Source organism: Chelon labrosus (genome assembly GCF_963514085.1).
Source record: "Chelon labrosus genome assembly, chromosome: 1".
NCBI classification, from domain to species: Eukaryota; Metazoa; Chordata; class Actinopteri; order Mugiliformes; family Mugilidae; genus Chelon; species Chelon labrosus.
The window spans coordinates 3,506,914-3,529,561 of NC_140337.1; the positions used below are offsets into that span (position 1 = coordinate 3,506,914).

Sequence of the window (22,648 nt, forward strand, 5' to 3'; positions counted from 1 at the left end):
CTCCTGCAGTCTGTCTAAGTTTGGTGTACTGGAGTTTTTGTTACACGTATTGCCAAATATGCTGTATTTATATTCAGTTCAATTCAATTTTATTAATATAGCATCAATAACAATACAAATCGTCTCAAGACGCTTTACAAAAACCCGATCTGAAACCCCCAGAGCAAGCCTGAAGGCGACGGTGGCAAGGAAAAATTTAACAGGAAGAAACCTTGAGCAGAACCCAGCTCATATGGAGGGACCCATCTGCCTAAGGCCAGCCGGGTACAGACATATGTATGCATTACTTACATAGACGTATATGAACCCTCTGTTTAGGACAACAGATGATCCAATTTGTTGATGTGCTTGAAACCATTGACTTGTTTTAATCATAACTAGACAGATACGTGCCAGTAGATTTCACCCAATATTTGAACAATCTTCACTGCAGATTTCCACCACTGATCTTGGCCACCCACCCACCCACCCGCCCACCCACTCGCCAGCTGTTGCCAGAACACAGTGACACGCGCCCTGTCATTATTTCAAAACATTTTTTCAGTGCAATTATTGAAATGATTATCGCTTCTCCGAGACGCGGCACACTGTTATTTTGCAAGTGATTCAAGAGCCAGAGGATGCCAGCTTGGTAATTGCAATATCGTAGCAGTAATCGACTGCTGTTCTTGCTTTCCAAGTCTGCGCCAGGGTCCCGCATGAACACCCACATTAGCATAATAAGATGGTGGATTGTCCTCTCAAAGGCTGTGTATTGAATTCCTTGTCTAGTCCCAGAAAAACATTTCATTACAGAAAGCCTGTCTTCTTTTAACATTTGAGCCAGGTCCCTGCGTTAACACCTCAGAGGAGACCAACATTTCTTACGGTGTACCCGTAAATGTCACGGCCACAGAAGTGATCGCCGAGCTGATAGTCAGAGAGCTGCAGATAAACAGACATTGACCTTTCTGCTTTTCCGTGACAGTAATCTTTGTCAATGCTCATGTCGCTGACTTCCATGAACTCTCGGCACATTCTGATGAATCTATCGGTCATTTTCAGATGATGCCATCGCCACAACCATTTGAAGCCCTGTTTAAAAGCAATTTGACTCATCTGTTTGGTATTTTGAGAGAAGTGGGGACATTTTACCATGATGATTGGTAACATTTGAGAGCTTTCATAAGGTCTTCTAGTGGAGGTCAAGTCACACCATTTGAACCAAGGCCAAATCTGATCTCAAGTCTGCTTTTTTTGCACAGTGGAATCCTTTCCATGTAGGCCTAATAATAAAAACATGAGGTATCTTGACACGGCCTGCCCATCTTATAAATTTTTTATTGATCTGGAGTCTTACTAGGTCAGAACCTGAGATTTTATAGGTTTTCTTTTGGGTCTCGAGTAATTCTGACAGCCAGGAAAATAATAGTTTTTTTTGTGACTTGAAACTGCATTAAATCTGTTGACATCAATCATGAGAATAAACTCCAAACACAACATCTGGTGTATTAGCCACTTGTGAATCCAAGATGACAAAGCTGAAACAAAGGCAACTGGACTTGTTGAGTTTCTTGAAGACATGTTGCCACTCATGCAAGTGGCTTCTTCAGTTTCTTCAGCTTGTGAAGAAAGTTGAAGTTATTGTGGATCGCCTATTTCTACATCCATAATGTGTAGAGCAACATTAGCACTAACTCACAGTCTTGTTTGTAGCCACCTGGGGGATATAATAATCACTGTTTTTTGGTTTTGGTCAATTTCTGAAGGAAATAGTTGATTCTTTTGCAGCTGGTTTAACCTTTTTCCAGGCGGGTTGCTAAAAAAAATTAAATAATATCTCTAGAGCCAAGGGGGACTACAGAAACAGAAACAGAAAGGAATCTGTATGGGTTCTTCAGTATGAAAACCAGAGCACTTTGTTTCCATTTCCTTGGTGTTCATGAGTGAATGTGAAACAATCTAAGCTAATCTACAAGATTTTGTGCATGCAGTTTGATCATATTGGATTAACGAGTCTAATACCAGATCTTGATTTAAATTTCACTAGTTTCTAATGAATATGTCAAGCAATCTACTTGAAATATGCTAAATGGCTATCACTGTCACTCATAAAAAGCTTAACCTGTTTATACACTGATCCGGCATAACATTATGTCCTAACATTGTGTAGGTCTCCCTTGTGCCTCCAAAACAGTGACTCATCAGAGAATGGACATGGGCCTTCTGAGGGTGTCCTGTGGTGTCTGGCAACAGAATGTTGTTAGTGGGGGCCTTTGGGTCCTATGGGTTGAGGGGAGGGGCCTCTGTGGATCATCCCACAGATACTTGATCAGTTTGGGATCTAGTGAATTTGGAGGCCAGGTCAATACCTTGTGCTGTTCTTCGTGTTTTTTTTAGTTGTTCCTAAAGAATTTGTGTGTGTGTGTCTGTGTCAGGCTGCATCCTGCTGGGGATGGCTGCTGCCATCAAGGAGTGTCATTGCTATGTGGTGGGGGTGCCTGGTCTGGTCTAGGTGGGTGGTACATGTCTAAGTAACATGTTATTTACTTCCTGACAGTGGTTGTAATGTTGTGGTTGATCAGTATATTATAAAATACATATTTGTGCTGCTTTTATGTCCAGCTTGAATCCGTGTCTACTATTTTACACCAAATTGCAGCCTGCTGTAATACATGTATTGATTTTAATACTTGTATTAAAACAGAACTGTATAATAATCATATCTAGTTAATTTCATAGAATATTTGTCTGCACAGGAGTGACTTGCGAATGCATTGCGTCAAGGGATGACAAACCAGACGTCATTCCACTCTGTTCATGGCCAAATATGAACACTCTGACGTCTCATTACAGGCTTTGAATTTGTAAAAAATAAATAACGTTTAGCCTCTGCTAATGACTTGCTAAACGATGTGTGATTTAATTTAGATGTTTGTGCATCGGGCTGTGACGTTGTTCATCAGCCGGTGTCGCGTGCGGTCATCTTGTCTCTCTGAGGAGAAATGATTCGATAAACTGGCACCAAACAGTGGCGGTGTGTGAGTAAGCCAAACAGTATAACCTGGAGGCTGAGAGTCTGTTATTTTATCAGGGTGACAGCAGAGGAAGACAGATTCGAAGAAGTAAACATGGATGTCATTTTGACAGTCCAGGGAATATATTCAGAGTTTGTGCACTTTACTAAATTTGATGGAATTCGCTTTTGGGCTTGAGGCTTACAAACGTCTCCCATTTATTTACCATTGTCGTACATTGAAAGACCTGTAATGGAAGATTTTAATCAAGCTCAATTCATACATTATTTTTCTTCATGACACGTGTTATTTAAATGATTCCCAACCCACATTTAACTTTACTTTTTTTACTTTTTGGGTTTGTTATTTTATAGCCTCAAGCCTTTGGCCTCAAGCAGCTTTCTAAATCCACATCTCTGACTTTATACTGACTTTATTCAGTTTTAAATCTCCTTTTCATGTTCCCCAGTGTTAAGGCCAGTAAAAAAAAAAAAAAAAAACTGTGTGTCACTTTTATTTAGCTGAAATATGTTTGGAATAATTTGTACCTACAAACCCAAAGAAACGCAAATGTAGATCTATACATGTGGGTATTCGTCCACAGCCCCTTTCTATCTTCAGCGCAACTTGGCCAAACTTGCGACTGCTTCACAAGCCTTTACTTTGTAGCTGTCAGGCATCCTTTAGGAATACTAAGCAGGACGGGGATGGTTGATTGCTGCTTAATGGGCTGCGTATGGTCAACGGACACACTCGCTCGCTCACTCTGTGTCTGTTAGTTCAGGCTGCTAGCGCTGCTGATTGCTCACTGTGGCAATCAGTGCTACACACACACACACACAAAGAAACACTGACAAATCTGTCTCTTCCTCTCTCCTTCTCACAAACAGATGCACCGACACCTCAAGACAGATCGGCAGCCTGCCTCTCTCTCATTTATATACACATCCAAAAAAAGAGCAGTAGTCTGTGCAGACGCACAAACGCTCTCGCACACTCGAACGGAGCGTGGTTGCAGTGTTATCCATCAGACTAGTACTTGACTGCGCTGATCGCCACTGCTGGCTGAGAGATAGACTAGACACATGCACACAAATACACACTGGCACATCACACAGTGTCCCCGCACCATTTAAATTGACAGTGATTTGTTTCCGGTTATGGAAATGATGATGGTGGTGAGGATGATTACGATGATGAATAAAAGATGATGTGGACTGTAATTTAGCGTATTTTTAAATCATTTTTTTACATGCACACACAAAAACGAATGTCTTCGTATTGCTTTAATTGGAAAAGTGATTAAACACAACTGCTGGAGTCTAAACTTGTAAAAGAGCCAGCACACACAAACGCACATACACAGGGAGGCTATTCGTAAGGGCCCAAAACAAAAATGATGAGATACTGTAAGTGCTCCTGGACAGGAGTGATCCTTCTAATCATCCCGATCAAATCGCATTTCTTTGATAAATCTTTGGGAACGCTGTAATTCCAGACGACCTTCAGCCAAGTTCGCGTGCAGCTGCCACGGTGTCCACCATTAGACCAACACAGAACCTCGCTTTGTCTTCTGCAGCTTGTAAATGTTGGGAAAAAATGTATGAGTGCAGCAGTTATGGTGGAGACAGAGCAATTTCTGCTAAAGAAAAAGACATGCATCTGCTGTAGACAGCCACATAAGGAGGAAACTAAAGGTCACTTGGAGACTTGAGGAGTACTACTGCACGGAGTCAGATCAGTTGCTCCGAGTGATATTACCTAAATCTTCTGTGGTGGGAGCTGAAGAGTTTGGTGATATCTGTAGATGTGGCATATAAGAAATGCTCTTATCAGGCCTCATTTCTGCTTGAGGCTACCTTGCATTGCAAATCAATTACATTGTGGGCAGTGTAAGATGATTTTGACGCATAACAATATTTTTTTGAATATATGTGTTAAGTCCAATACCATTAGAATCAGAATCAGAATCAGAATACTGTATTAATCCTTCAAGGAAATCGTTTTGTTGCTGTTCCTACCATTAAGTGACAGTTGCTAGTTGACAGAGCAAATACAATACAATAAAAGTAGTACAAAAATATACAAAAAATAAAGTAAGATGCATTTAAAATAGAAGAAACAATATTGCACAAGTATTCACAATATACAGAGGTAAGAGGCTGCAAATAAATTAACAGCATCTGAAGTGTTGAGAGTGTTAAGAGTGACCATCACTCAGCGGGAGGAGTTTGATGGCCACATGCAGGAATGACCTCCTGTGGCGTTCTGTTGTACATTTGGGTAGAATGAGTCTGTTACTAAATGTACTACTTAGACTGGCCAGTGTGTTGTGGAGTGGGTGAGATGAGTTGTCCAGGATGGTCTCTACTCTTGCCAGCATCCTCCTCTCTGAAACTGTGTTCAAAGAGTCCAGCTCCACCCCTACAACATCACTGGCCTTGCGGATCAGTTGGTTGAGTCTATTAGCGTCTGCCGCTCGCAGCCTGCTGCCCCAGCATGCAACGGCATACAGGAGCGCACTGGCCACCACAGACTCATAGAACATCCCCAACATTGTCCAACGAATGTTGAAGGAGCTCATTCTCCTCAAAAAGTAGAGTTGACTCTGGCCCTTCTTGTAGAGTGCCTCAGTGTTTTTTGACTATTATACAGTCATGGACGAAAGTATTGGCACCCCTGGAACTTTTCCAGAAAATGCACCATTTCTCCCAGAAAAGTGTTGAAATTACAAATGTTTTGGTATACACGTTTATTTCCTTTAAGTGCATTGGGACAACACAAAAAAGCAGAAGAAAAAAGCCAAATTTTACATAATTTTACACAAAACTCAAAAATTGACTGGACAAAATCATTGGCACCCTCAGCTTAATATTTGGTTGCACACCCTTTGGACAAAATAACTGAAACCAATCGCTTCCTATAACCATCAACAAGTTTCTTACACCTCTCAACTGGAATTTTGGACCACTCTTCTTTCGCAAACTGTTCCAGGTCTCTCAGATTTGAAGGGTGCCTTTCCGCAACAGCAATTTTTAGATCTTTCCATAGGTGTTCTATGGGATTTAGATCCGGACTCATTGCTGGCCACTTCAGAATTCTCCAGCGCTTTGTCTCCAACCATTTCTGGGTGCTTTTTGAGGTGTGTTTTGGATCATTGTCCTGCTGGAACACCCATGACCTCTGATGCAGACCCAGCTTTCTGACACTAGGCCCTACATTACGGGCCAGAATGTTTTGATAGTCTCCAGATTTCATGATTCCTTGCACACAATCAATGCACCCAGTCCCAGAGGCAGCAAAACAACCCCAAAACATCTTAGAACCCCCACCGTATTTGACTGTAGGTACCGTGTTCTTTTCTTTGTAGGCCTCATTCGGTTTTCTGTAAACAGTAGAATGACGTGCTTTGCTAAAAAGCCCTACCTTAGTCTCATCTGTCCACAAAACATTGTCCCAGAAGGATTGAGGCTTACTCAGGTATGTTCTTGCAAACTGCAGTCTTGCTTTTTTATGCCTCTGTGTCAGAAGTGGGGTTCTCCTCGGTCTCCTGCCATAGCGCTTCATCTCATTCAGACGACGACGTATTGTTCGAGCTGACACCGTTGCACCCTGAGTCTGCAATTAGTGTGGAAGTTGACTGAGGTTGTTTATCCACCATTCGAACAATCCTGCGTTGCATTCTTGCATCAATTTTTCTCTTTCGTCCACGTCCAGGGAGATTTGCCACAGTTCCATGGGTTAAAAACTTCTTGATTATATTGCGCACAGTTGACAAAGGAACTTTAAGATCTCTGGAGATTGACTTGTAACCTTGAGATTGTTGATATTTTTCCACAATTTTGCTTCTTAAGTCCTCAGACAATTCTCGGCTCTTCTTTCTCTTCTCCATGCTTGGTGTGGCATACACAGGCAAACAACACAAAGGTTGAGTCAACTTTTATACATTCCAACTGGCTTCAGTTTTGATTTTTATATTGCCAGCACCTGTTACTTGCCACAGGTGAGTTTAAATGAGGATCACATGCTTGAAATGAAATTATTTACCCACAGTTTTAATAGGGTGCCAATGATTTTGTCCAGTCAATTTTTGAGTTTTGTGTAAAATTATGTAAAATTTGGCTTTTTTCTTCTGCTTTTTTGTGTTGTCCCAATGCACTTAAAGGAAATAAACGTGTATACCAAAACATTTGTAATTTCAACACTTTTCTGGGAGAAATGGTGCATTTTCTGGAAAAGTTCCAGGGGTGCCAATACTTTCGTCCATGACTGTAGGAGTACAATACAGTGTTAAAAAACTCTTGATATGAGGGGATGGGAACCCATTATCTGATGACTTTTCCTCTAGTGAACAACATGTAGTGCGTTGGGGCTTCCATTGTAGCCAGTGGATATATGGATAACTTACGATATATAGGTAATTTGGGCCAAGTCTGAATGTTTTGTGTTAAACCTGAGACGCAAGAATGGATTTTCAGTTGGTAGATGGTGAATTCCAATCAATCTTCATGTATGCCATTTCCTGTGCCCTCCCATCAGAAAACTTGCTGCAGTCTGGCAAGAGTGATTTTGCATGACTAGTCTCGCAAGACCACGAAACAAGATCAGTCAATATGTGAGGGGAGATCCAAACCATGACAGTGGCTCCAGCTCTGTCAGGCCAGAAAGGTGATGTGTGGTAATGTTTTAGATTTTTTTTTAAAAAGTACGCCAAACAAGAGCTCCATAAAAGCAAAACCATATGTAAGATGCAAAAAGTAGAGGTAGAAATATTGTGGAAATACTATAAATCTCTGAAACCAATGACAGTTTTGTATTTTTGTCTCTTTCCATACTTGTTTTGGAACTGAAATATCTCAAAGTGAATCGATGTTGAATTCAGTCGAATCAAATTGAGACCTCGTGAAACGGACTTGATTCAGGAAATCAGTAGTGATACTCAGCCCTGCTCAGTAGGCAGTTTAAAACCACAGCAGCAGCTTTGTTTAAAGTATTTTCTGGATAAATGTGATGGTAGCTTCCTTGCCGACAGGGTATAACAGGGCCTTCAGCCTTACTTGCTCTCTGCGCAAACTGTTTTCCTGCATGCAACCAAATTGTGTTCGAATTAGATTGATTAATTTTACTACAAAAACAAACTAGAAAGGCCTCACCACCAACATCTTGTCCTTTATCTACAGATTCTTCATATTTATATACAGTTTATTGGTTTACAGACGTCAGGGAAGATGTAACCTTTCACATTTGGTTATTTGGTGATCATTTTCTTCCAAACAAAATAACATTAGTACTTTGTAACGATAGACATTTGATTATGACAAAGGTTCAGTAACATTTCCTGTGATACAGTTTGGTGTTTTGTTGACCCATCCATCCAGCCCAACCTCCTCTCTTTGCAAACTTCTATAACCTCATCTCACCTCAATTTTCATTGTTGCTCCCTGGAAAGTGAACATAGCAACTAGAGTGATTGTCTTTTTCTGCATTATAACAACAGAAGAGAAACATCATGTCATGTTCATACTTGAACAACAGTTTTTTTGTTTTTTAAAACCAAGTCTTTTATTGTAGCGTGAGTAACGACACTTTCATCTCTTGTGAAAAGCTCTTGGAAAAAAGACCTCTATCACATAGATAATGTCTTAATTTTTCATTTTGCTTTTCAAAAGTTATCTAAGGTTTTCCATTCACACAAAGTGACATCTCATAAAGGGAGAGGAACGTTTCAAATGAGTGTAATTTAGATGAATTCAGCTGGTTTCATTTCATGGCTCTTTGTTTGCACTGCGATAAAACCCGAAAGCAACAATGAAACACAGATAATATATGAAGTGAGGAAGTGTATTTATTTTTGCAGGTGCGACATAAACCAAAAGAAGTGTGCGTGTATCTCACCTCAAATCTTACCACCGGACATAAAATAAACACACAAACAAAAATCTATGAATTTTTAATGTACAGGAGGGCAGAATAGATAAGTAAGGATTGAAATGAGAACGAACAAGAGCAACAGAGAGGAAGATGATATCTTTTAGATTGAATTAAGTCAGGCGTAGATTTCTCACACAGGAACATACGGTCTAAAAGTATATCACCCTCACGGTCAACTCAATCAAAGTTATCACCACAGGCCATCTCTTTGCTTGGAGCTCCAACTGGCAACACACACTTGTACGAAAACATAGACTTACACCACTCCCTGACAGAGGATCAACATAATAAGTGTCAACTCCTCTTTAATGAGTTGGAAACAGACCAACAATTCACCACAGACGTGGGACTAATATAAAAGCTAAAGTTAAAAAGAGAGCAAAATCGAAATGGTGCAGTTGATTACCCTCATATATTATAATCTCGGTTTCATTTAACTTCACCGAAGACACCTTTCAAATTGAAAAGCCTTTAATCAAAAATTGTTTATGAGATACTTCGTCTGTGATGTATGCTAATTCTAAAGCCGTAAAGTTTATTCATCCTTGAACCCGAAGATGTATGAGAGTATCGCAGCATGAAGGCTCCTGCGAGGATTTTCTCAGTGTGCTCTGGCATATTTTCATTTCAGACATGAGCGAGTTAGCGGCATTATGCACCACATTTACATCTTTTCAGTCCAGTTTCCCCTGATATTAGATTAATATTGCACAAATCTGCAACAGACTTTGAACATCCGTTGCCTATGATCAGTACCAGAGGCAATGATGATGAAGCGTCAGGTGCGTAGCATATCTAACAGTTAAGCATAAGTACCCACAGACCTAACTTGACCAATAATTCATTGAATCTGGGCAATCAGAGGAAACAATGAAAGCCATGTCTTTGAGCAAGGTTGACGTGGTTCAAGGAGGCTAAAAATGTCTTGTTTGCTAGTTCTCTGGACAAAGATTAAACCACATATTGTCAAGGCTAACGTTCATAACTTCTTCTCCATCATTACATTTTTCATTCTCGCGCACCCAACACTTTGGGAATCCCTGTTGTCCTGTGAAGACTTTTCACCACTCTGACTTAGCTTCTGACTGATGGGGAGTTGGGATATCAATAGGAACATCTGTGGGTGTTGCTCATCAGAAACTCGTAAGACTAAGACAGGATCAAACTGTTTCTTCCTACTACCGGTAAGTGTCTGGTCATTAGCAGACACTAGTCATACGAGTTTCTGGTAAATACACTGAGAGACTCACATTTGCCTCAAGTGCAACCATCATATAATTAGACTGTGCATAGTGTAAGGAGGTCATGATTCAAACCTAAGAGTGAATCATAATCAAATCAGATCAAATAGGGATTATTTTTTTCATCCAAGCTACTTGGAGGAGTCCGCTTGGATGAATCCAGCTGCCTCAGTGATGTGAGGGGAGGTTTGTGGGCGGTGAAGCACTGACTCTATCAGAGTCAGATTTACAAATGTGAACCCAGTTGAATAGCTTAAATTCACCTTTCAATTGGCTGCTCCCACCCTCACTGGTTATGTTCCATATCTAGTAACAGCATTCTTTATGCAGATTTAGGTGAGATACATATTGGGCCAAGGAACAACGTTAAAACTTTAGCAGTTCAGAGAGAGAGAGAGAGAGAGAAAGAGAGAAAGCAAGAGAGCAAGAGAGCGCACATTTGCAATTCCACAATTCATACTCATTCAACACAAATGAGAGTACCCAAGGAAAATGTATTTCAAGTTTTGACAAAAACGAGACATAAAAACAAATACTTGAATTTAAAACTGTTAAGCAGGCCGTTCAATACAAATGGTCTTTATTATTATTAACCACTTCCTGTTTTGACTCAAAGTCCAGTTTTGAGCATTTCTCAAGCTTAGATATTCAATCCTCCGTTTTAAAAATAAATGGACTTCAACCATGCACTTGACTCTGTATAGAAGAAGAAGAACAGCAGAACATGCATGACCCTGTTACTCACTAGTGCCCTCTTCCTTGAGGCAGGAGCACTGGCGGCCTCACCTCGTATTTTTTTCAGTGCGGTTTAATATCAGATCAGCAAGAGTAAATAAATATGTTGCACATACATTAAATACATCACCTAGACTAGGGAAAGTTAGGACACATGATAACAGTGTCCACAAACATTATTAGAGACAGACAGAGAGGCATGAACCCAATGCAGTTTGTGAGCAATCCTAGGTGAGGATCAGCTCATTTCTACCTCAACTCACGTATTTGGACACGAAATTCAGTGATTTTGACTACAAAAATTATAGAAATGATTGGAATCATATGGGAATTACATTTAAATCACAGACCAATGGACAAATATTATAATTAAGGTGAAGCATGTCCACCTTCTCGCCCGATGACAGCTGGGATAGGCTCCAATCCCCCCCCGACCCTTCACAGGACAAGCGGTTACAGAAGATGAATGAATGAATGAATGAATGTCCTCACCTGCCGCCCCTGACATCACATCCCTGCCTTGTTTTCAGCTTTTAGATATACGATTACCCGGATGACTGAAAACCTTCACAGACATGCTGGTTCCTACTTCTAAATTCACCATGCTGATAGCGACCTGGAGTGAACCCTGATGGAGCGGGGGGTCATTGACTGAATTTTCTTTTCAGACAGAGAGTAGAAGAAAGATTTGGGGTGGGAAATACAAAGAAGTTTACTGAGGCAACTTGAGTCTGCAACACCCATTGGCAACCAGCTGAACGCGGGGCTTTAGGTACGGGTGCTGATGCAACTGACACTTTAAGAGAGAAAATCTTTTCTTTTGTTGGAAGCTGATGTTTCTCCAAGCTGACGTATAAAATATAATCCCTCTTTGATCTGATTTGATTGTGATTCATAATTATGTTTGAAGCATGACCTCCCTACATTATGCACAGTCCAATTATATTCTGGCACAACTGTAAAACAAACAGCATATTTGAAAAGCACCATGAACCCCAAGTGCTGTTACATATTTGAGAACCAGCATTCAGCCGCGGCACTCACGGCGATTCTGAGTATCACAGCGTGTTCACCAAAACAATCCAACGCGCCCGCTAGCCAGCTGAGTAACACCTTGTGTGTGTAAGAGTGTGTGTGTGTGTGTCATGCAGTGCCCCCAATAAGTATCTGACCTCTGAAAAGTTACGCAAGCTTCCTCCTCCTCTGCGCACACACACAAAAAAAGTACGTGATTCATTGCACATGCATCACATGCAGAACATGCGGCTCATCCTAGGAAACAGAGATTAAGTAATCGTGCACATTTGTGTGTGTGTGCATGTGTGTGTGTTTGAGTGTGTTTAGCTGGAGGTCTCGTCCTTAGCAAAGAAAGGGCTGTCTGCGGCCATAGAAAGACAAGGGGAGACACACTTTGAGGTGTATGTCCTCTATAGAAGGCTGACACAGCTGGAATTAAAACATAAGCAACGCGCAAAGGCGCACGATCAGCGATGCGTATTACACTTTTTTTTTTCGTTCTGCACTGGACAAATTTTTAGGGGAAATAACTCTCCCAGGTGATTGCCTTTACCAAATGATTGAGTGCCTACCTCTGCAGCTGGGAAACACTGACATAAATTTCAGATAGGACATTTTCGAAGAAAGTGACAAAACTATATGAGATATATTAGCCGGCGTGGTGAAAAACACAAAAGTAATAAGCTTGACTGAGCTCATACACTTTGTATGAATAAATATTGGAGCATTTTATTTGGTATTTGGAGAATTGTAGTTGAATTGTGGCTTTCCTTGTTTGATTTTTTTTCAAAAGCCACTTGCTTCTCAGTCCTCCAGGTCATGGTTTATCCAGAAAACAAGATGTAAACAAGATGTTTCCGGAAGATGTTTCATTCAAGTAGCTCCTTCGGTTCTAAAAGGTTTGGTTCCAGTTCCTTTCATGCAGAGTAAAATTGTATCAGGATATTTATCCCAGTCAAGCAAAGGTTAACCCTTTGATTTAATTCTCTCTCAACTGGTCTCTAGCAAATGCTTCCTGTTGTATTTTGTTCTGCTGCTTTGTTGTCATCCCAAGTGACAGATTGGCCTGGTGCTATGGATAGACCCCCCCCCCATAACCCAAAGTGTTGGTCCTGCAGAGCAGTCGGGCAAGGCGCTGACTCGCTACCAGGGTGTCACACCGGCACTAGCTTTGACCTTTGATCTCGCAACAGAGTGGGGGCGAGTAAAATCGGAGCACACCCTCAGGGATCAACAGAGCCAACAGAGTCACTGAGAACAAAAGGCTGCTTCTTTTTTAGCTTCTCAAGCGATAAAGTGTATCTGATGCCGGCCTCGGTTTCCTGCTGGGGGGTAAATAACTATTTCACTCACAGTTGATGAACTGATAAATCACACTCAGTGTGGTCAGGAGACAATTTTTATAACCCTTGGTTGTCTTGAGTAGCCGAAATAGCTCAGATGGGAGAGTGTTAGACTGAAGCTCTAAAGGTCCCGGGTTTCTGCAGCTTTCATTTATGTCTCATTTGACTATACAGTATACGCATGACTGATAATACCTTTAACCTGGTAGGACTGACAAATGATAATAAACTCCATTGCATGACTTGGGAGGGTGCCATTCTCTGACTCAGGAAAAACATATCATATATCATTCCAGTGTGAGTCTTTTAGAATCGATCTTAGTGATTCCTTTTAAAGCTCTTCAGGCCCGTGCCCCACAGCTATAGCACTGACCTTTTAGCACCATACAGGCCGGCACATACCTTAAAATCCTCGGACTGTCTGTTCCAGGGGCCTGGCTAAAAACTTAATGGGCACAGGGCATTTGCAGTTAGGGCCCCCACGGCGGTGGAATGATCTGCCTGAGGAAATCTGGTCAGCAGACTCTGTGATCTCCTTTACGTCTCTACTTATCAGAGAGCCTTCCTTGGTTTTCAACAAGTTTTAACTGAGATTTAAATTTTTAACTGTATTTTCTTGTGCGCCTAAGATTGCAGAATTAGTTTTAAGTGCTAAAAGATTATTGTTATTTTTATTATGAACCTAGATAGATGTGAAGAATCTTTTCTCTGGAATTTGTCCGTCACACGTTTCTGTAGCACAGCTTCATACTTATATGTTTATCTGTATCATAATCACAATAATGATGAACTATTTATAATTTTCATCTGATTTCCTATGGGACCTGGGAAATTTAGTGCCCTTAAAACATGCTTTGATGTACTCTATGTACTCTGATTAACTTAAGTTCGGCATCTTAAGCCCTCATAGTCTGCTAACCTTGTTGACATCCACTCAGCCAGGCCCTCAGAGCAGACTGAGCATAATTGCATCACCACTTTCAGAGTATCATCTGCAGTGGGGTAAAAAACAGCCGGCAGCAGCCGAGAGTCGACGTCTGCGTAATAACCAACCACGCTGTGCTCTGTCTCCGTTCCCTATCCCTGCAGACTACGCCTGGCCCCTCCCCAATGCTCTGTGTCCGATCTGGATCTACCTGGACGTGTTGTTCTCCACCGCCTCCATCATGCACCTGTGTGCCATCTCTCTGGACCGGTACGTCGCCATCCGCAACCCCATAGAGCACAGCCGCTTCAACTCCAGAACCAAAGCCATGATGAAGATCGCTGCCGTCTGGACCATATCTATAGGTATGACATACGTTAAACATGTTTAAACTGTCATAAAGTCTTCCTAATCACAAAACTACATGCTAATCACTGGATCGATTACAGCTAGATTTGCATGATTGTGCCGTTTACACTCATGCTATGACAGGAACCTCTGTTTTAATCTTCATATGCATTCTGGAGACACCTATGACCTTTACCTCTTTAGCATTATAGTATATTAACCCATTAAGACCGGATCACGCATCTATGCGTAGTTACCATTAAGGCCGGCAAACGCGTCTGTGTCATTTTGAGCGTTGTCGTCTTTTTCGAGGCACATGGCTAATTATATGCACTGTGATTGGCTGAAATATTCTTGGGTGAGTGACAGAGATGCTTAGGGATTTTTTTTTAAACTCATGTGACTAATAAAACGCTTTGTGATTGGTCGAAATAAGCCTACACGTGGAGTATGTTTTGATCGAAAATATTAAACACCGTGCTAGCGATCCGTCACGGCTGACTCAAGTGAAGGAAGTGATATTGACGGAGTAATTGAAAAAATAGATCTTTACTGATTTTCAAAATTTTCAAAATTTTTGGAGTTTATTGATTTTTTAAAAAAAAATGCATTTGAAGATTATGCCCTAGCAAGTCAGTCAAGTTGAAAGCCAAAGCATTCAGTAATACACAGGATAAGATGTTATAATCCCTTGTGCCAAAATCCCAGGCAAAACACATTTAGAGGCCCTGTTCAGCTAAGAGACCCTACCTAACCTATGGTCATATAATATGACAATTAACCTATAATCTACATAAACTAAGTAAAAGCTGCTGGCTTGTAAGCCCATTGAGCAGCATAGTTCAGACATTGTAAAACATTAACTAAACGCTGCTGGCTTGTATGGCCCGCTCAGCAGCTAACCATAGCTACCACGTAACAAGAAGACAACAGCAGTATGCAGCATGTCATTGGGGTTTTCAAGTGGGCACCTCCCTTCACCGATGTTTCGTTAAGTTAGGCCCACGACACCTCGAGAAGGCTTAACAGTGATTTCCAGCGTCCTGGAGTCACCCCCCTCCACACCGCCACTGCACAACCCTGTTTCCCTCACCATTCGATGTCTATCAACAGCTAATATAGTAACTAATAACCACGTAACAAAAACAAATCTACCATGATTCGCCCCGTTGATGCGGACTGAACCACGAGCCAAACAAACAAATCTACCATGATTCGCCCCGTTGATGCGGACTGAACCACGTAACAAACAAACAAACCTACCGTGATTCGCCCCGTTGATGCGGACTGAAACACGTAACAAAAACAAATCTACCGTGATTCGCCCCGTTGATGCGGACTGAACCACGAGCCAAACAAACAAATCTACCGTGATTCGCCCCGTTGATGCGGACTGAACCACGAGCCAAACAAACAAATCTACCGTGATTCGCCCCGTTGATGCGGACTGAACCACGAGCCAAACAAACAAATCTACCGTGATTCGCCCCGTTGATGCGGACTGAACCACGAGCCAAACAAACAAATCTACCGTGATTCGCCCCGTTGATGCGGACTGAACCACGTAACAAACAAGCAAATCTACCGTGATTCGCCCCGTTGCTGCGGGCCGAAAACACGTAACAAACAAATCGCGTAATAAACAAATCGAGGCCTACATGCGGCCTTCCTTACCTTAGCTAGTTCCCCAGCTAGCATGCTTTCTGCGCACCCATAACCAGTCGCTCGCTCTCTCTGCTGCCCGGGACATGTTGCTAACCGCAGTCCTCTGGCTCCTTCCTCGTCAAATGCTTTTTATCTCATGTTTTTATCTGCTACAGAGCCTGAGAAATTAAGGTTTAAGTGTTGACATATTCTGAAAAACCTCAGGTTTTGAGAGGGGGTTTACAGAAGAGTGTTTAGGCCTGAATGGGTTAACTACTAATTGTATATTTATAGAGGTTTGTGAGAAGAAGTGATCTCTATTTATTCAAACAGCAGACCGGATAATGTCATCGAATCATAAAAACCCATATTTTGGTCTGTAGCCATACCATTTCTGAGATGTAATTTTCCGCCTCAATGCCAATACAGCGGGAGGCCGATCGCCAACTCGTCTGAACTCGCCTCTCATAAAATGCAGCGTCTGGTTTTAATTGGAAACATCTTTTTGGGTGTACGTAGAAACTTAACAACAGTTGTTCGCAGAATTCGTTTACTTAGCGGGTAAAATGAAATGCTCATTTACTCTTGATAACTTCATGGCCAGCCGCCCTCACTTAATTAGTCTGCAGAAGAGTTTTGAATAGGCCCGACTCAATAATCTGGAGCTTTTAATTTTTTTTTTTATTCAATGTCACACTCAGTGCTTTCAACAAACTTTAAGGCAGTGATTTGAAAAGAAAATAGCACTGCTGCATTCTTGATGAGAGGCGTTTGTGGTGAGGTCTATAGGTCATTGCAAACTCACAATGCTGCTGAATTTTTAAACTGTACCATGTCAGTACTTCTTTCCTGTGGCTGATTCAACTTTAGTAAGGTTTAAGCTGTAGGTCCCCAAATATTGGTCCCTGGACTGGTACCAAGCCACAAAGTATTTGCCACTGGGCTGTGAATCACTTAATAAATCCCTCTTGAATAGTAAGCATAGTATTCTAGGATACTTTTTGCTCACAACCAGAAGGAGCTGACTGGGCAGGGCTTTTAAACCACTACAGACATTTCTTTCAGAGACAAAATCACTAACACTACCAGGAGTGAATAGAAGAACTTGATCTTCAACTTGCTCTCTGAACCCACTTTGTCATTTCAGGGATGAATGACAATTTGAGCATGGCCTTGGTTCAGGCAGGCCACAAAGTCAAACTCAGCTCACAATCCCAGCTACTTCAGATGAGAGTTAACCTATGAGCCAGCCCACATTAGCTGAGGCATCAGCTCATTCAGGGTGGCCTTACTTATGCTCCTTTAGTCTGCCTACCTTTTTGGTTTTTCCTTGGCAAGCTGCTTTGTGACCCACCTCCACTCCTGCTCCACCTTTTACGCTGTTTTGGTCTTGAGCAGTTTCATTTCTGTGACACTTATGTCTCATTTGTATCTGGGGGGGTCTTTGCTGCTGATTTCCCTGTCTAAAGTTTGGTTCATGAACCCGCAACGGGCCTATGCAGGGACAGTCTATGTCGTAGGTGCTATGTCGCTGAAACCCTACTTCTTAGTAGTAGTTTGTAAAAGAAAAAATTGAGCAGGATTTTCTGTGCATGTCAGACCTTTGAGAACAAGGAGATGCATTTCGGACCAATCACAGCTGTGGTGGTCTATGTTGCCATGATGCATAGTTCCATTTCTTGGGAGGTGTACGTCAGGCTACAGTGAGCTACACCGTACATGTGATGTAAAAGCTACCTGCGACCATAAATCTGGCTTAAGACTTTCCACGTACGCACATGGAAAGGGCAGGGAGGACCCAGGACTGGGCCGTGCCACCAAAAAGAAAATACTGCAAATCCAAATGAGGTTTCTTTGACTAAAGTGGTCCTGACTGAGCTGTGTTCAAGGTGGCAGATAAAGTGTAAAGCATTCAAAGCCAAACTGGGGCCCAGCAACATTCTGGGCAACATTCCCAACATTAGCTAGGGATACTGGGAGAGATTCGGGCTGGACTTTGTTTTTTGCTGGTCGATCAACAGAAACATTGTCAATAGAGTTTGGCTGTTAATTGAAACCGTAGACGACCTAAGAAATGTAAAGGTATAGATCCCCGGACCATAATCAAGCTTGGTGTCCTGAGACAACCACAAAAGCACTGGAAGCCTTTTCCAGTCCATTTTCACTATCATATCACTGTGATATGTCGGGATCTCTGCTTTAATCTTCACATATAAAAGTGAACAAATTCACTTCCAAATTTGTGGTTCATGGTTGTTTTCTTGCACTTTGTTCCTGTTAATTTGTCCACCCTCTGTAGGCAGCCACAGGCAGACTGTTCATAATGCCTTTTCAGGATCCACTCGAAGTTTAGCATCTTCCGTCTTCCTGGAAGAGTGGGAACAATGTCCGTTTGTTGACGCCCAGAGCACATTGTTACAGCTGGAACTGATTTGCATCACATACTTCTAATCCCTAGAGGACAACGCAGCACTTTTCATACTCATCTTTATTGCCGGCAAATTCACTAATATGCAAATTAATGAAATATGTAATCTGAAAATTGAACGGGTGGCCGTAGCTAGGAGGTATTACAACATTAGGAGATGGTGACACTGCACTTGTACAGTCTGTGTGAATATTCATATACTGATGCCTAAAAGGCAGAATTTACAACCACAGGAGCAAAACCAATCATCCGCCCCAATCCTATGATGTTGTGTTTTTTCATTGATATTTTATCACATTTAGCGTCTCATTTCTTCTTGAATCCTCCTAAGAGTGCAATAAAGAAATGACTGGACTGGATTATTTTGAATTGCAGAAATACATCAACATCCTGTTACTTTCTCAAATAACAGCAATATTATGGAAAAAAAAAAATGTGTGAGTAAAATCTCCAAACCATGAGGTCGTTTAGGAGCAGTTGTGCAGCTTTTTCTTCACATTGCGTCTTTAGATGGAGTCTGGACAGGTTTGGATTTTGTAGGCGTTATAGTTTTTGTTATTCAAGGTTATTCTTGATCTAGTGGCTGTTCTGGAGCTTTGGATCGTGATATGATTCTCATTGGTAGCTGAAAATAAGCTTTTCCTCTTTCCAACCTCCACTTCCTTCCCTAGCTCTACCTCTTACCTTGTTGGAGCAATCTTTTCGACTGTATAGGCGACTGGGTAATCTGTTCGTCAAAAGTGCGTGCATGTTCTGGATAAGAACGCTGCCTCCCCTCTGAGGAACGTGTCGAGGGATCAGATGACTTTCAAAACTTTTCTCACAGCCCTCCCTCGGTCTGTCTGACCTCCAGCTTCCGCTGATGTTGCGTCGTGCCCTTTAACACCCAGGAGGGCTTCCATGTCTTAACACACACACATACAGATCATCTGAGTGTATCCTTACATCCTCTGGCCCTACGGTAAATGCAGGTCAAAGTCATCGGATTAGCACATAAAAAGCCCAGGGATAGATTGTTGCTGCATGTAAAGTCACAGTGTTCTTCCAAGAGGAAATGCATAGTATCTGCTCTCTTAGATTCATATGCGGGACTTATCGTGAACTCGTTGACCAAAGCTTTAAGGAGCAGTTGTGATTCTTGTGGAAAGGATGTAAAGTGAACAAGAGTGTGTGCTGTCTGGATGAACAGTTCTATTGTCTCTATCGGTGAAGGTTCTCAATTATTCAAGTCATGGTATATCCAAAAAGAAGAAGCTGAAACTGAGGAACTGAAGAAGTTACTTGGATGAGTGGAGAAACATCTTCAAGAAACCCTAAACGTACAGCTGCCCTGATTTCAGACAGTTTTATTCAATTGTTAGTGTAAATACATCAACGTAATCAATGATACAGCTCAACTCGTATTTGTCCAACGTGTGGTTGTTGCGATGACTTGAGGGTTAGAAAAACTGATGATTGGCTCATCAGTGCTTTCGTAGGTTCCTCTAAAGTACATTTTGCCAACTATAAAAAGGTGTTTCGCCATGAGAGATCACTTCTTGAAAGCTGCATTTACAGACTGACATGACCGATGCTTCCAGTTACTGGGAAGAGTTCTACCTTACCTTCGATCATATGCTCTTTACTCGCTCACATCCAGCTATTTTTTCAATCAGAAGAAAGCCCTGTTTTCCTAGTTGCCATTTCCTTGACCCCTCAAGTGGTTCTTCACTGCAACATCCAGGCGCGATTGAGGTCTGAGAGGGCTTACGGCCATCAATGCTAAAGGATTAGCAATGAAACATCCAACAGAAGATGCATTAGTGTACTGTGAAGAGATTTTCTGCCTCTTTCTCGCCTTTTTTTTTCTAGTTTTTGTGCCGTTTCTGTCTCTTTTTGCTCTCAGATCTATTAGAAGTGATACATCTACTCTTAAATACTAGTCAAGACGCTACAGCTCCCTTTTTTTGAAATGCAGTAGCTGCCATGCAGAAATTACCTCAGGGCATTTTACCCACAGCCCTCACGCATTTAGATGCGTGAGGGCTCTTGTCAGAAGAGCTGCTTTGAAGTGAGGTTTTAGGTCTGGGTTAGTGAGTGTTTATTCCAGAGGTGTGTTCAGCCGGGTGCATCTCAGACCACTGAAAGAAATACTGGAGCTTTGCAGATGTCTAACATTAATCTATCTTCAGTCAAGTTGGAAAAAAATACTTAAATGTTTTTGTGTTCAAGTCTCAAGACTTATAAAGTTCTGTAATACATATACAATATAATAAAGCTGTAATGCATTCAGAACAAATGCATGGAGCTGGTATTACTCTTCTTTTACTTCTTTGACTGTATGCAGGGAAGCAACAATCTCTAAAATCACGTAGACCTAGGCACAAACAGGTAAATATGTGTTGCTTTATTTCTTCTAAGATGCACTGACAGATCAAGTAGACTGACCCCTCCAGATGACAGGTGACTTCCTTCACTTTACCCCTGTGGCACTTCGCAACCTGCTGCTCTTGAATCATAAGAAATCCCCTAGTTTCCTGCTGGCATTTCCTTGACCCCGCTAAAGGTTTTTCGCCGCAACACGAGGCAGTAATTGAGGTCCGGGAGGTTTTTTACCAGCATCAGCTGGAGGATTAGTGGCGACACATCCGACAGAAAATCCCTGCAGCCATTCTCTTGGACTGCACTGCACAGACTCTGGCCAGTTTGGCCAATGCAAGGAAGTGGGCATGCATTGTCCATATACTCTATGCTTTCTACATTTACTGTTCAGTCTTGTGTTCCTGCTGCACTGCAATTTTGTGTAGTTTATCACCAGCATTTAGACAGATATTGCACCATGAAAGAAAATATGGACGTACACTGCAGGTTTTATGGCACTTTTTATGTTCCGAATATTCATTGTTGTTTAAAGTTGACCTAATAAATCTGCTTAAAGGTGACCTAATATAACTTCTCCCCGTATCTCTTTTTTTTTTTTTTTTTTCTAAGATTCCCTCTATTGCTTTTGAGTGAGTTATGACGCAAAAAACATAGGGATATACCTTATGTCAAATTTGATGATGACTGAGGCCCTAATGATCTGACATTTTTTTATTGACACATAAGCTATTTGCAGAGAACTTTGATGAACATCACCATGCGTTCAAAGTATTAACAACCAAAGAAATAACAGTATAGTATGCCTTCATTTATTATGTTTTCATTGATTGCATTGGAAAAAATAAATGTTTTTGAAAATGTATTGTTTTTCTTGAAATTAATTATTCTATCATAATTTCAATTACTATTGTGCTATAAAGTTATATTCAATTATTACATAGATATTAAATTTAGGGATTAGAACTACCTAAATAAAAAAGTAAGTAAAAGAAGTGTTATTTTTCAAACTGTGCAGTTAATTTAACCCGTTTAGTGAGTTAAAAAGGAACTCTGACATACTGTAAATGATAAATCCCTTAGTGTTAATTTAACCCAGTTTGGTGAGTTAAAGAAGGAAATCTGACAGAGTGATAAATAATTAATTAATAATTAATTTTGAAAATGTTAATTTAACTCTGTAGAGTGTGGAGCTATATAAACCCTAAAAAGGTATAAAAACACTCCAGTTTTTGTTTTTGCTGTGCAGCCAGTACTAGAAAACTCCAAAGTAAAGAAAAATAAAGGTACATTTACTCAATTTTGTCTTTTTTTTGTGTGTTTAACACATTTAATTACATTATACTGGTGGGAAAACCGAAGTGCTCGGAGTAAACCCCCCAACCATATATTACAATTTCACTGTTGGTAACGTGATAGGGACGGGATAGAGCAAATAATCAACGGGAGCGGGACAGAGCCGGAGATTAAATTAAAAGATGACACATGTACAGGGGGGCAAGTCGGGCAATAGACTCTGATAACTTTAGACAACAACATATGGAGCGGGACGGGATTTGGGAGTCTTTCTCTCGGGATTTTGCGGGACAGGATTTTTTTGGGGGGGCAGTCACGTGATCGGGATATGACGGGAGTATTTTTGTGGGCTCTGGATGGGATGGGAGCGACAATTGATTCCCGTG

The 22,648-nt window shown here is 41.3% G+C and overlaps 1 protein-coding gene across 1 annotated transcript in view; it reads left to right on the plus strand.

Moving 5' to 3' along the window:
- LOC311486258 (5-hydroxytryptamine receptor 2C-like) overlaps nt 1–22,648 on the plus strand; it is a gene marked incomplete at its 3' end in the record, with an annotated part of 34,372 nt that overhangs the window by 1,628 nt on the left and 10,096 nt on the right. Inside the window, exon 2 of the mRNA XM_084542050.1 lies at nt 14,353–14,553. Within this exon, the coding sequence (XP_084398176.1) occupies nt 14,353–14,553 (201 nt within the window). The remainder of the gene's footprint in view (nt 1–14,352; nt 14,554–22,648) is intronic.